This window comes from Dendrobates tinctorius, unplaced genomic scaffold, assembly GCF_039654945.1.
Source record: "Dendrobates tinctorius isolate UK_male_01 unplaced genomic scaffold, ASM3965494v1 ptg000232l, whole genome shotgun sequence".
In the NCBI taxonomy this organism is placed as follows: Eukaryota; Metazoa; Chordata; class Amphibia; order Anura; family Dendrobatidae; genus Dendrobates; species Dendrobates tinctorius.
Window position 1 is genome coordinate 13,910,606 of NW_027361899.1, and position 15,081 is coordinate 13,925,686.

Consider the following 15,081-nt stretch of genomic DNA (forward strand, 5'->3'; position numbering starts at 1 on the left):
CCAGGTGCCGCTACAGTGGAATAATGACAATAGAAAAAGGAAAAGAAAAAGCACCACTGCAAAAAAAGCGCACACTGCACCAATTAAAGTGACGACTGAAATAAGTAATTTTTATTGATTCAAAAGAGTTATACACAATAAAAACATGATAAAATCACAAAACTATGGCATCCATGGTACCTAAAATGCATATCAATACAAAAATGTCATACGTATAAGTCCATATAATCTGAGCATATAATCCAGCGACACTATAGCACTATAGCAGTATCCCTCCCTATTCCCAGGCTCATGAGGACTAAATAACCCTAAACCAAGCCCAGCCCATAATAAAGCAACCACAAACAAAAATCCATGTTATATAGTTTTCATGCTAGGACCCTAATAAGCCCAGATAGCAAGGAGAAGGGGAAAGAGAAGTTAACTCCACATGTCAGTGGTGCCAGGACACGTAGTAAAGCAAAACAATATCTAAAACTGCCACCAAGACAATCAATAGTCACAATGGAAATAAAGATTCACGGATGCCATACCCAGGACCATTACCCCACGCGTATCGCCGTAACCTGTACGGCTTCGTCAGGGGATGTCATCCATGTGTCATCAGTGTGTGTCACGCATTTTGTCCATGATTATCACTGTATGGTGGATCAGTGGTTAGCACTGTGCAGTGGCTCAGTGGTTAGCACTATACGGTGGTTAGGTGGTTAGCACTGTACATGGGACCAGTGATTGACAATGTATGGTGGCTCAGTGGTTAGCACTGTACGGTGGATAGGTGATTTGCACTGTGAAGTGGCTTAATGGTTAGCACTGTAAGGTGGCTAGGTGGCTAGCACTGTACATCGGATCAGTGAATAACACTGTATGGTGGCTCAGTGGTTAGCACTGTGCAGTGGCAAAGTGATTTGCACTGTGCAGTGGATCTGTGGTTAGCATTGTACAGTGGCTCAGTGGTTAGCACTGTGCAGTAGCTAGGTAGCTAAAACTGTACAGTGGATTAGTGATTAGCACTGCATGATGGCTCAGTGGTTAGCACTGTGCAGTAACTCAGAGGTTAGCATTGTACGGTGGTTCAGTGCTTTGCAGCATTGGGTTCCTGGGTTCAAATCCCACCAAGGACTGGAAGGAGTTGGCATGTTCTCCTCATGTTTGTGTGGGTTTCCTCCAAACAAACTGGGAATTTACATTGTGAGCCCATTGGAGACAGCGATCATGATGCCTGTAAAGAAACTGGTAGATAAAAAATTGCTGCAGTATCTCTCTATGGTAAAAACAATACGTGCCTGACCTCACTGAGATTTTCACTGTTCTCAGCTACAAAGAAAACTGTGTACAGCGATATAAATCTAATTTCGAGTCCATGTCACATCCACGATGTTATGGCCGGGTCTGCGCTGGACTCTCTTTGGCGCTCGCCGTCATTCTCTTTCCCCTACGGTCACGCACAGCACAGTGGTCGGCAACAGCATTTATCCTCTTTATGTTACAATTCCATATCACTTACACGATACACTATTTGCTGTCAGTGAATGAGGAATCAGTAATCCTGTACACAGTGAGACCTGCAGAAGATGGAGCAATTGTATCCAATCTATGCCTGATACACTGTAGCAAACTACCAGAGATATTTATGCAGCTGCTGTAGTGAGCAGCTCAGATACTATTGTATCCACATCTCAGCTGATAGCAGGAATAAGCAGGTACAGGATTTCTGCCCAGGAATGGAAACAAGCGCGTCCTCATTCACTGACAGTAGGGCTATGTGCACACCATGCGTTTTTGATGCGTTTTTTTTTTCTTCCAAGAGATGCAGAGATTTCTGCAAGCAAATACTCAACCGGCGCAAATAACCTAAAAACTGCATTTCGAATGTGGTGAAGATTCGAAATACCAAGTATAAAAAAAGACGTAGAACTGGAACTTCATCTTTAAAATGTAATTTGCCCATTAAATCCTTTCAAACGTCACTACACGGATTATATCCGCAAACGATTAATAACAAATTGTGTTAAAACAAAATCATTTTAAATAAATAAATATCACGGGAAATAAGTGGCGGACTGTGTGCGGATAATAATCAGCGGGTCATTACCTTTAGTGCAGTTCTTCATAGTGACGGAATCTACAGCAGCGACGCTCGGGCCCCTTTCATCCATATACTCCAAAGAGATCCGGAAGGGTTTCATTCTGAATCCAACAGGTCCTCCAATAGTCGCCCATCTGTGATCAGTAGAAATGAGAAAAAGAGACAAGAGGGAAAGGCTGATGAGAACGCAGGTAACTGTTCTTCCCGCCAGACGTGGCCTGCACCCACATGGCCACCGAGCCACCATGATGGCGGGTCAGCAGCATCGTATGAATTGGCCGACGGCCTTCTAAGTTTTGGAACTTTGTGAATGAGTTTCCCTCTACCAAAACCAGCAGCAATTACCCGCCTAATCTCATCAGGTCCTCACCAGCAGAATGCATGCCGGCCCTTTAATTCCTGAACACAAGGGCTATTCTTCCCACTACATATATGTCCTGGTGATGCAAAGAGTCACAGAGAACCCGGCCCCAGAGACACAAGCAAAGTCTGTAATATACTATGTCCTATTAAATAGAGGATGTGTTCAGTGGTTAAATCACAAGTCTGTGTGCAACATCCATCCATCCCCTGACAGTCTGAGAGCTGAGAAAGATAATTAGATAAAAGGAAAGAACTAAGACAGACTCATATTATACACCAGACACAAAACAATGTATCATAGGAGGCATATTCCTGTACATACAAGGCAGTATTATAGTAGTTATATTCTTGTAAATAGGGACAGTATTATAGTAGTTATAGTCTTGTACATAGTGGCAGTATTATAGTAGTTATATTCTTGTACATAAGGGCAGTATTATAGTAGTTATATTCTTGTACATAGGGACAGTATTATAGTAGTTATAGTCTTGTACATAGGGGCAGTATTATAGTAGTTATATTCTTGTACATAGAGGGCAGTATGATAGTAGTTATATTCTTGTACATAGGGGGCAGTATTATAGTAGTTATATTCTTGTACATAGGAGCAGTATTACAGTAGTTATATTCTTATACATAGGGGCAGTATTATAGTCGTTATATTCCTGTACATAGGAGCAGTATTATAGTAGTTATATCCTTGTACATAGGAGCAGTATTATACCAGTTATATTCTTGTACATAGGGGCAGTATTATAGTAGTTATATTCTTATACATAGGGGCAGTATTATTGTTTACGTTTGCAGCCCTACCTGTACGAGCGCACCTTCACGGTGGTTACCGATCACAAACCTCTGAGCTGGTTGCACACTGTGTCCGGAACCAATGGAAGGTTGCTCCGCTGGAGCTTTGCCCTTCAACAGTACGAATTTACTGTGCAACACAAAAAGGGCAGAGAACATGAAAATGCTGCTGGGTTGTCCCACCGGGGCGAACCCGCTGAGGTGCGCATGGCCGATTACCATCAGGTAATGCCTCCGTAGCGCCCTCTAAAGGGGGGAGGTGTAATGTAAAATGTCTATAAAGTATGATGTTTTCTGTAACCTTCTAGAATCCTTCATTCTATGAGAAAGTAGCCTGTCAGCTTTTGCAGTCCCCTCCTTTTGCCCCCCTAGCAGCAGTGTGTGTGTACAGCTCTCTGCCTGCATCTGAAACCTGATACCGGGCATTTCCTCTCGAAGCCTTCTCCTCCTCCCCCTCCTGCACAGCTAAAGGGAAAGCATTTCTTTTGCTCTCTGACAGGCCAAATGAAAAGTATAAAGAGATATTAAACTAAGCTAGCATGGGCCCCGGCAGAAAAATGAAACGGACATTTCTATGATCTGAGTGGACCCGGCTTCGCTACGGTGGCTCCTACGAGGTTCTCGGACCTTCAGAAATTGAAATGGATTGCTCCCAAATGAAGTGTCTTAATTATGGCATGATTAGTGTTGTTGGATTCTATTCGATAAATCACAAACAATGATGCCCTATGTGTGTTGGTATGGGTTTTTCTCATTTAGATATAGTTATTCTAAGTTTTGTAGCCAAATTATAACTTAGAGAAAGGGGGGTTGGACCTCACCAGACCGCTCATTTCGTGAAGTCACAGACCCTAGGCTATAAGTTATTCCCTACCAAATTCCAGTCAGTTGGAGCTGCAGAGTCCGTGCTGACAAGAACCCCAGATGAGTGGGGGTGTTTAGCTAAGCGGCCCATCCCACAGCCAAATGGTCTGCCTAATACCACCTAAGCAAATGTAAGTGCTAATCTGTGGTTTTAATCCTTTTGTTTTATACTGCATTGTACATATTTAATGTCTCAACTTTATAGCAACTTTTATCTATGTAATTACTGCCCACATTTTGGGAATAAATGATAAAAATCTATTCGCTCTGTCTCCATGCTCTAAGAAACGAACTATGTGCCTTTTCTAGATAATCGCTACTAATTTGGGGGTTTGCCATGGACCCTCTTAATTAACTCTTTGATTAAGTAAAGCGTGGCTGGTGGCAGCGTGGTGTGTGCGGTTGGTTATGCTGGTTGGCAGTCCGGAAGGGTCTTATATTGCTGGATGAGTGGTTGAGGCCACAGCATTGATAATTCCCTTACTGCAGCAGTCCGATTGGCCGTGCACAACAAGCAGACCGTCCGGCAACTAATTATCCTAGGTACAGTTCCCTGACTGACCTGAGGGCAAGGGGGGCGCCGGAGAGCTGCGAGTTCCAAAGTGGAACTGAGAATGTGGGATAAACATAAATCCCTGCAGTTCTTGGAAGGTTGTTAGCAGTGGTGGGGCATCCAAAATACCCCCCTGCGGTAAATTGTTAGAGCAAGATTAGCTTGCTGTGTTTTGGTCACATGGTGCTAGTGGTGCGATAACTAAGATAAGCCCCCACTGTGCCTGTGATAGCCGTGGGCCGGCAGTGCGTTGTGTCCCTCCGTCCGCTGATAAACCCGTGTCAGTGGTGGGATCGTGGTGTATTTGCGGCACTGGCCGCGCTGTTCGTCACAATTATAGTAGTTATAATCTTGTACATAAGGGCAGTATTATAGTAGTTATATTCCTGTACATAGGAGCAGTATTATAGTAGTTATATTCTTGTACATAGGAGCAGTATTACAATAGTTATATACTTATACATAGGGGCAGTATTACAGTAGTTAAATTCTTGTACATAGGGACAGTATTATAGTAGTTATATTCTTGTACATAGGGGGCAGTATTATAGTAGTTATATTCTTGTACATAGGGGGCAGTATTATAGTAGTTATATTCTTATACATAGGGGCAGTATTATAGTAGTTATATTCTTGTACATAGGAGCAGTATTATAGTAGTTATATTCTTGTACATAGGAGCAGTATTATAGTAGTTATATTCTTGTACATAGGAGCAGTATTATAGTAGTTATATTCTTGTACATAGGAGCAGTATTATAGTAGTTATATTCTTGTACATAGGGGGGCAGTATTATAGTAGTTATATTCTTGTACATAGGAGCAGTATTATAGTAGTTATGTTCTTGTACATAGGAGGCAGTATTATAGTAGTTATATTCTTGTACATAGGGGCAGTATTATAGTAGTTATATTCCTGTACATAGGAGCAGTATTATAGTAGTTATATTCTTGTACATAGGGGCAGTATTACAGTAGTTAAATTCTTGTACATAGGAGCAGTATTATAGTAGTTATATTCTTGTACATAGGGGCAGTATTACAGTAGCTATATTCTTGTACATAGGGGGCAGTATTATAGTAGTTATATTCTTGTACATATGAGCAGTATTATAGTAGTTATATTCTTGTACATAGGGGGCAGTATTATAGTAGTTATATTCTTGTACATAGGGGCAGTATTATAGTAGTTATATTCTTGTACATAGGAGGCAGTATTACAGTAGTTATATTCTTGTACATAGGGGGCAATATTATAGTAGTTATATTCTTGTACATATGAGCAGTATTATAGTAGTTATATTCTTGTACATAGGAGCAGTATTATAGTAGTTATATTCTTGTACATAGGAGGCAGTTTTACAGTAGTTATATTCTTGTACATAGGGGGCAGTATTATAGTAGTTATATTCTTGTACATATGAGCAGTATTATAGTAGTTATATTCTTGTACATAGGAGCAGTATTATAGTAGTTATATTCTTGTACATAGAGGCAGTATTATAGTAGTTATATTCTTGTACATAGGAGCAGTATTATAGTAGTTATATTCTTGTACATAGGGGGTAGTATTATGGTAGTTATATTCTTGTACATAGGGGCAGTATTGTAATGGTAATATTCCAGTATTATAGTAGTTATATTCCTGCATATATGGGGCAGTATTATAGTAGTTATATTCCTGCATATATGGGGCAGTAGTATGGTAGATAGAGCCCTGTTCAGGTGAAGTTTCCTCCGTTATATTCAAGCTTCGTGCATAAATCTTGTATAACACTGTGACTTTATTCCTCTCGTTAAGTGGTTACTTGTTCATTATAATTTTCTATTGGTTTTCCTGCCTTGTGCCCTGAGCCTCATAAATAATTGTTATTTTAAAAGGTTTTGTTTGTATGGAGATTGCTCAAATCAGCGCACTCTCCGGGATTACTCTTACAAGTCGCTGACTCTGCACTTTAATGCAAAAGAAAAAAAGTTAAAATACATATACTAGGTCAGAATGTAACAAGATGGCGATAGATATAAATTCTGAAAGATGCCACTGAAATGAATGATACTTATGGAGGAAAATAAGCGGCACATTAATCAGATGACTGTTCTTGCTGCAGACTTTAGGGCGACCTTTATGCACACATCACTTCATACCGGCTCGTGATTTGTGGAAAATAATTTTATCGTGAAATTTGTATTATTATTATTATTATATTTAACATATTTAAAAGCATTTTTCAATATAAAGTGCAATATAATGATTTAGTAGAATTACATTTATTAGTGTATGTGATCTAGGATAATATAAATTTTATTTTCTGGAGGTTTTACACTAATGCAATAAATTCCAGTTGTGGTCTTTCTATCTGCAGCTAATTTACTACACTGATTTTTTGTTCTATTTTTTCTTCCTTCCTTCATGGTTTACACTGCAGCTCTGATCCATTAGGGCACATATGATCACTGACATCAGCTTAGCAGCAATGTTTGTTAGAGTATTAGAGGTCATCTAAAACTCATTTCCTTCAGTATCTTGGGTGAGGTTTGGGCTGCCACCTTGCTCAGATTGTCAGTGGTATAGAAGCAAACACTCATCAGTAAATCAGCGCACAGAGAACTTATTTTGAAACCGGGAAGATTTTTTTTGCCTCTAGGTTATCACAGATTTGCAGTTCATTTTATCATCCTTCATGCTTTTTGCCTGCAATACCACCTATGACCACATGGCGTGCACTCAGCACTGATCACCAATCACTTGCTCTCAGTCCAATAATATATAGCTCCATCTAGTGGTAGGTATAGTCACAGCAGCCATATACATTTCCTGTGCCTTCAAGCTTTAGTTGGATATAATAGGGGAACATCCTATGACTTTTTGACAGATTCAAGTACAATAAGGGTGCAGAAGGCAGGCAGAAGGGACATTAATGTATAATCTTTCTGTATATAAGATGCACTTCAATTCCTGGGAAAAAAACTTCCTTCTGATTACTAATACCATGACACACCTACTAATTTATGAAGGGGGTGGCTGCCTAGTAAAAAATGCACACAAATGAGGCATGAGTAGAACGCCAGTCACACAGGTATGTGTGATGCACAGTGTCCGGCTTGCAGCCTATCAATGATGCCCATAATAGTATCAGGCGGGCTGCCCAGCACTATACAGTATGAGTGCTGTAAGCCGGGACACTGTGCATCACACATACCTGTGTGACTGGCGTTCTATTCAAGCCTCATTTGTGTGCATTTTTTACTAGGCAGCCACCCCCTCCATAAATCGGTAGGCTTGTGAGTGGCTGCTTTCATCAGTAGTTTGCACCTGTGCTGCTCCCGCCTTTACAATTTGGATCTGCTGCATCCTGCGTGTGCATCCGTGATCTGACCTGGTGTTGGTGTTTTCTGGTTTCTTCTTTGAATTTATGTCCTTTAAGTTGTTACATTTGTGATTGGCCAATATAGTGACTTACACATCATTAATAGCCCAGACACAAATCATGAAATATTATTGCTTTATAATGGTCACTGTCGTTTTAACAAACTTTGCATAAATCTATGTTACAAGCAAATATATCTGCCACTTCTTCCCCTCCTCCGGCCTCCTATCCTCACCATTCACCTAGAAAAATTGGCTAAAATTCCTTTTGCTCCAGATATTAAGGACGGCCAGCACAGTGAGGGATAAGAATACAGCTGCCTATTGAAGTCTATGGAAAGGGGAAGAGGAGAAAATGAAAGGAGCTAAGAGGCACAGTATCAGTGTTGCTGATTTCTAAGCTTGTGCAAAGTGCTGGATTCACAGCTACATTGCTTAGTACTGCTGTATAATGTCCACCACACTGATTTCTAGTATGTGTTTTATGTCACTATAGTGTTGTTAAATTCAAATCTACACTGCTTTCAGCTCATTCTAATGTTGGATTCACAGCTATATTGCTTAATACTGCTGTACTTGTGCTGCTCCTTTCTAGTAAGAGGCTTATCTCACACTGGAGCAGGATTCACAGCTCCACAGCTCAGTGTTTAATGTCCTCCATTCTGCTTCTGGTCATACGTTACATAGAGACAAGAGAGCTGAAATCCCTCACACCTGTGTGTGCTGTGTATGTGAGACATTATAGCAGCTTGCCTCCACCCACCAACTCAGAGACAAGTGGAAATAAAAGAAAGAGCTTGCAGAGGAGAAAAATGGTGAAAATGCAGGACAGAAGTAATATAATGGCCAGACATTGTGTCATTCTTCATGTACACACACGACAGATTATTTTGAAGAATCTGAACCAGAATTTGCTGGGATTTATAGTGCTTTTATACCTGCCGACCATAGCTGCTAATGACCTCTGATTGTTTTGCTCATATAAAATATTGTGATAATGGTAATTTTCATGAAGTAAGTAACAAGTATCACGTATCTTCTCCATCATAAAGCCTGCAGCTCCTTCTCATCTCGTTCTGGTGCTGAGAATTGCCCTATTTCTTGGGTTCCATCAATTCTACCGGTCCGCAGCCCCGATCCTGTGATCGGTGTCTCCTGCCCTTCTGGTGGTACTGATTTTGTTGCAGTGTCCAGCAGGCTCTTCTCCTGTATCAGTATCTCTGCTTGCTGTCAGCCAATAAAACAATTGTTCTTTGCATTTCGAGCCATAGTCCTGTTCACACATCAGAGCAGGGGCCCATTCCAAAGTATCAGCGCAGAGATTTGTAGCCAGACGTCCCCTATAGCAAGGCCATAGGATGCTCATTTTTACTAGTTCTCCGCTATCTCACTCACCTCACCCCCAAACCCCTCCATCATCCTCCTCCTCACTTGTAGCCATCACATAATCACCCGATAACAAACATCAGACTCTGCTTGTTTATTACTCAGTGACACAAGTAAATGAATTGCAAAACTCATTATCGGAGGCCCAGCTGTCCACTGCTCCGGGGCTCCGCTCCTGCCAAAGCTTTAATATTTTTGTAATTGATGCATAATCAACCAATTAAGTGCACTGGGTAGTATCCACAGTGGCCATATTGTGGGTGTAATGACAACAAACTATTAATATGTGCCGGTGCCAGTGGGGGAGTGACACCTTCATAATGTATTCTGTGAAAGTTCTCACTCAGGGTAGAAGGACCAGAAGTGGTCGGAGAAGAGAGACTCTAGAAACAAACTGGACGTGTCTGCTACTTATTGGGGAGAAAATCCTCATTTGAGCTTTTCCCTAGAAGGACACATATTAAAGGGATATTTATACATAAAGAAGAAGTTACCAACACTCGTGCTCTGCAACTTGCCATTCACTATTTTTCAGCATTCCTCTTCATCCTTATTCTGCCAGCACTATAGGTGCTGATTCTTACTTTCATTATCTAGTATACATTGCTATTTGTCAAATGACTTGCCTACCTGAGCTGAAAGGGTGTCTCTCTATTATGGAGAGCAGAAGCACAGAAAAAGCCAAGCCCTCAGTTTCTGTTGGAAAACAAAGATCCTGCTTCCTGTAATGCATCTTGGTTTCTCCACTTTTATTAAACAGTACAGGGAAAAAAAGACCACACCCTGATATCTCTGCAGCTACTGTGTAGTATAGAGCAGAGTTAAGTGTCATTATAAACACTTCCAGATTTTCCTTCATGGCAGTCAGTGTGGGGAAGGGAGAATATAGCACAGCTGAGTGTCATTACAAAGACTTCCAGATCTTTTCTCATGACAGTCAATGTAGGGGAGGAAGAATATAGCAAATATGAGTTTCATTACAAACACTTCCAGATCTCCCCTCATTGCAGTCAGTGTGGTGTGATGGAGAATAGAGCAAAGCTGAGTGTCATTACAAACACTTCCAGATCTCCCCACTTGGCAGTCAGTGTGGTGTGAAGGAGAATATAGTAAAGCTGAGCGTCATTACAAACACTTCCAGATCTCTCCTCATGGCAGTCAGTATGGTGTGAGGGAAAATAAAGCAAAGCTTAGTGTCATTACTAACACTTCCAGATCTCCCCTCATAACAGTCAGTGTGGGGAGAGGAAGAATATAGTAAAGCTGAGGGTCATTACAAACACTTCCAGATCTCCCCTCATAACAGTCAGTGTGGGGAGAGGAAGAATATAGTAAAGCTGAGCATCATTACAAACACTTCCAGATCTCCCCTCATGAGAGGCAGTGTGTGAGAGAGGTAGAATATAGCAAAGCTAAGCAATTACAAACAGGTCTGTAACTGTAGCTCTCCCCTACTCTAATACTGTCCAGAAACAAGATCTGGAAGTATTTGTAATCACACTCTTCTCTATACTACACAGTAGCTGCAGATATGAGGGCTGAGAGAAGGGAGTGAACTTTTTATCGCTGCTTATGACCGGTCACTGTAATGTAGGGGAAAAAAATAAGAATCTCTGGTAATGTCCGCTTCAACTTATTATAAACAAGAACTCAAACTTTACAAGCTAATACTCTACAACAGAGAGAAGAAATAAAAAAAATAAAAAAAACATTTTACACAGCTCTGAAGCACAAAATCTTCAACAGAACACCAAATTATTGCAAGTTTTGAACAATAATAGTGTTTGAGCCAAAAGGACCTTTTGGGCCCCCTAGGCTCCAGAAACCAGGTGCAGGAGGTGAAATCGCACCTATTATAGGTAAGCCTCAGCTAAAACTGGTGAAAAGTCCTCTGTATAATTCATGGTTGAAAACTCTGCATCATGGCATCGAAAAAGTGCAACATGTGAACAAGACCTGAGTGGCTGTGCACAAACAACAAGCCCTATCCCAGTATCATCATTGCAAGAATAAGGTCAGAGAGGTATCGCTCCGGACTAGGACACAGTAGGTGGTAAAATACAATTATCCTCTGCAAAAACAAAATGTAATCACCGTTACCTGGAGATTAATAAAACAAAAACTGCAGAGGAAAACTTATCTGCTGAGCAAACTTTTCTCCCACACAAGAATAAAAGAAAATTGCTAATGTTTCAAATTATATAACTACATTCTTCTTGCCACTAGGGGCGCTAATATGCTACATAAGGGATTATATCCTGCTCATCTCATTATAAAGCATCAGAATGTGCAAACTATGAATGTTCTGCATAAGATGGATAATTGTACAATACAGAGAGTCCAAAACTTAGAAAACAAATAAAGGATTCAATGACTCTTTACTAGAGTTGACGAAACAGGTCGGTCAGATTCAAAAGTTGCCGACTGTCACCAAAGTCGGGTTTCATGAAACGAAACTGGACCACAGTGTGAAGTCGGCCATGCGGTCGGCGACCCAAGCGTCAAAGTCGGGTTTCGCCAAATGCTTGCACATGACTTTTTTCAGCCAATGAGAGAAGCGTAGCGTAGCGGGAGTGGGAGCGAGAGAGAGAGAGAGAGAGAGGGAGAGAGAGGGAGAGAGAGGGGAAGAGAGGGAGATAGAGAGAGGGAGAGAGAGAGGGAGAGGGAGATTTTGCCGCCTCTAGGGTTAAAATTCATGCCAGGTGTGTTTCCTGTCCTCCACTCACTGCCGACTTATCTCCCCATTGACTTGCATTGGGTTTCGTATTTCACGACTTTTCCCTATAGTCGGCCGATTTCGTTCGACTCGACTTTTGAGAAAGTCGGGTTTCATGAAACCCGACTCGACCCTAAAAAAGGCAAAGTCGCTCATCTCTACTCTTTACTAAAAGTAAAAAAAGCCATTAATGTTATGGTTCGGATATCCTAAAATCCTAGAATAGAAAATTTCACTTCCACATATTGTTCTGAGGTGGACAATTATAAAGCAGATATATTATTCTATATAGAAAGCAGTATTATAGTAGTTATATTCTTGTAGATAGGGGCAGTATTATAGTAGTTATATTCTTGTACATAGGGGCAGTATTATAATAGTTATATTCTTGTATATAGGAGCAGTATTATAGTAGTTATATTCTTGTACATAGGGGGCAGTATTATAGTAGTTATATTCTTGTACATAGAGGCAGTATTATAGTAGTTATATTCTTGTACATAGGGGGCAGTATTATAGTAGTTATATTCTTGTACATAGGAGCAGTATTATTGTAGTTATATTCATGTATATAGGGGCAGTATTATAGTAGTTATATTCTAGTACATAGGGACAGTATTATAGTAGTTATATTCTTGTACATAGGGGCAGTATTATAATAGTTATATTCTTGTACATAGGGAGCAGTATTATAGTAGTTATATTCTAGTACATAGGGGCAGTATTATAATAGTTATATTCTTGTACATAGGGACAGTATTATAGTAGTTATATTCTTGTACATAGGGGCAGTATTATAGTAGTTATATTCTTGTACATAGGGGCAGTATTATAATAGTTATATTCTTGTACATAGGGAGCAGTATTATAGTAGTTATATTCTTGTACATAGGAGCAGTATTATAGTAGTTATATTCTTGTACATAGGGGCAGTATTATAATAGTTATATTCTTGTACATAGGGGCAGTATTATAGTAGTTATATTCTTGTACATAGGGACAGTATTATAGTAGTTATATTCTTGTACATAGGGGCAGTATTATAATAGTTATATTCTTGTATATAGGGGCAGTATTATAGTAGTTATATTCTTGTACATAGGGGCAGTATTATAATAGTTATATTCTTGTATATAGGAGCAGTATTATAGTAGTTATATTCTTGTACATAGGGGGCAGTATTATAGTAGTTATATTCTTGTACATAGAGGCAGTATTATAGTAGTTGTATTCTTGTACATAGGGGGCAGTATTATAGTAGTTATATTCTTGTACATAGGAGCAGTATTATTGTAGTTATATTCTTGTATATAGGGGCAGTATTATAGTAGTTATATTCTAGTACATAGGGACAGTATTATAGTAGTTATATTCTTGTACATAGGGACAGTATTATAGTAGTTATATTCTTGTACATAGGGGCAGTATTATAATAGTTATATTCTTGTACATAGGGAGCAGTATTATAGTAGTTATATTCTAGTACATAGGGGCAGTATTATAATAGTTATATTCTTGTACATAGGGACAGTATTATAGTAGTTATATTCTTGTACATAGGGGCAGTATTATAGTAGTTATATTCTTGTACATAGGGGCAGTATTATAATAGTTATATTCTTGTACATAGGGAGCAGTATTATAGTAGTTATATTCTTGTACATAGGAGCAGTATTATAGTAGTTATATTCTTGTACATAGGGGCAGTATTATAATAGTTATATTCTTGTACATAGGGGCAGTATTATAGTAGTTATATTCTTGTACATAGGGACAGTATTATAGTAGTTATATTCTTGTACATAGGGGCAGTATTATAATAGTTATATTCTTGTATATAGGGGCAGTATTATAGTAGTTATATTCTTGTACATAGGGGCAGTATTATAGTAGTTATATTCTTGTACATAGGGGCAGTATTATAGTAGTTATATTCTTGTACATAGGAGCAGTATTATAGTAGTTATATTCTTGCATATAGGGGCAGTATTATAGTAGTTATATTCTTGTACATAGAGGCAGTATGATAGTAGTTATATTCTTGTACATAGGGACAGTATTATAGTAGTTATATTCTTGTACATAGGGGCAGTATTATAGTAGTTATATTCTTGTACATAGGAGCAGTATTATAGTAGTTATATTCTTGTACATAGGGACAGTATTATAGTAGTTATATTCTTGTACATAGGGGCAGTATTATAGTAGTTATAATACCATACTGCTCCTATGTTCAGATATATGACAATTGCAGTTCACCATATATGTTATCACTTGTTTAGCCCTTTCATTTTTCATTTTTTTTCCCAATTATTAAATTACGTACCATATGTCGTTTTTTTTTTTAACCTTGTTTTGCCTTTTATGTTGTGATGATATAACGCCATTGAGGTTTTTGATATTAGGTATCTCCCATCATATTATAGCAAAACTTAATAATTTTTGCCCTCTTACTCCGCATTTACTAACTTTGGCACAGAAGCCATATATTAATATTTTTGAAATTTCACTCTTGTAGGAGATGAATAATTTACAGGCCCATTACAACCCGCTGTGTCCACTGATCACCAATATAAACCATTTCCATCACCTTGACCAATAACGCACAAACACGCATTATGCTTCCAGGTGGCTGCTATTTCAGATGTCTTAAAAGAAAGATGGCTGCCTGGTTTTCAATTACAAAGCAATGAAGGGCTGGTAATATTTGGAGTCTTAGTCATTGAATGGGTCTCTTGTGTGTGTCACTCCTGCCACAAATAATCACTAGTACCTGTGCATTATCATAATGAAGTCGCCTCCGACATGGAAGATTCTGCTCCTGATGGGGCTATTAACACCCGATAGATGACTCATAATCTCCCTGGGTGGAATGAGATCATAGAAAAAGTAATAAAGATCAAAAATTGAAATAACGAAGTCAAAGAGTAATTAGAAGT

The 15,081-nt window shown here is 39.3% G+C and overlaps 1 protein-coding gene across 1 annotated transcript in view; it reads right to left on the reverse strand.

Moving 5' to 3' along the window:
- The window catches only part of ALK (ALK receptor tyrosine kinase), a 969,161-nt gene that overhangs the window by 234,218 nt on the left and 719,862 nt on the right, over positions 1–15,081 (reverse strand). Inside the window, exon 5 of the mRNA XM_073556354.1 lies at positions 2,096–2,223. Coding sequence (XP_073412455.1) covers positions 2,096–2,223 — 128 coding nt within the window. The remainder of the gene's footprint in view (positions 1–2,095; positions 2,224–15,081) is intronic.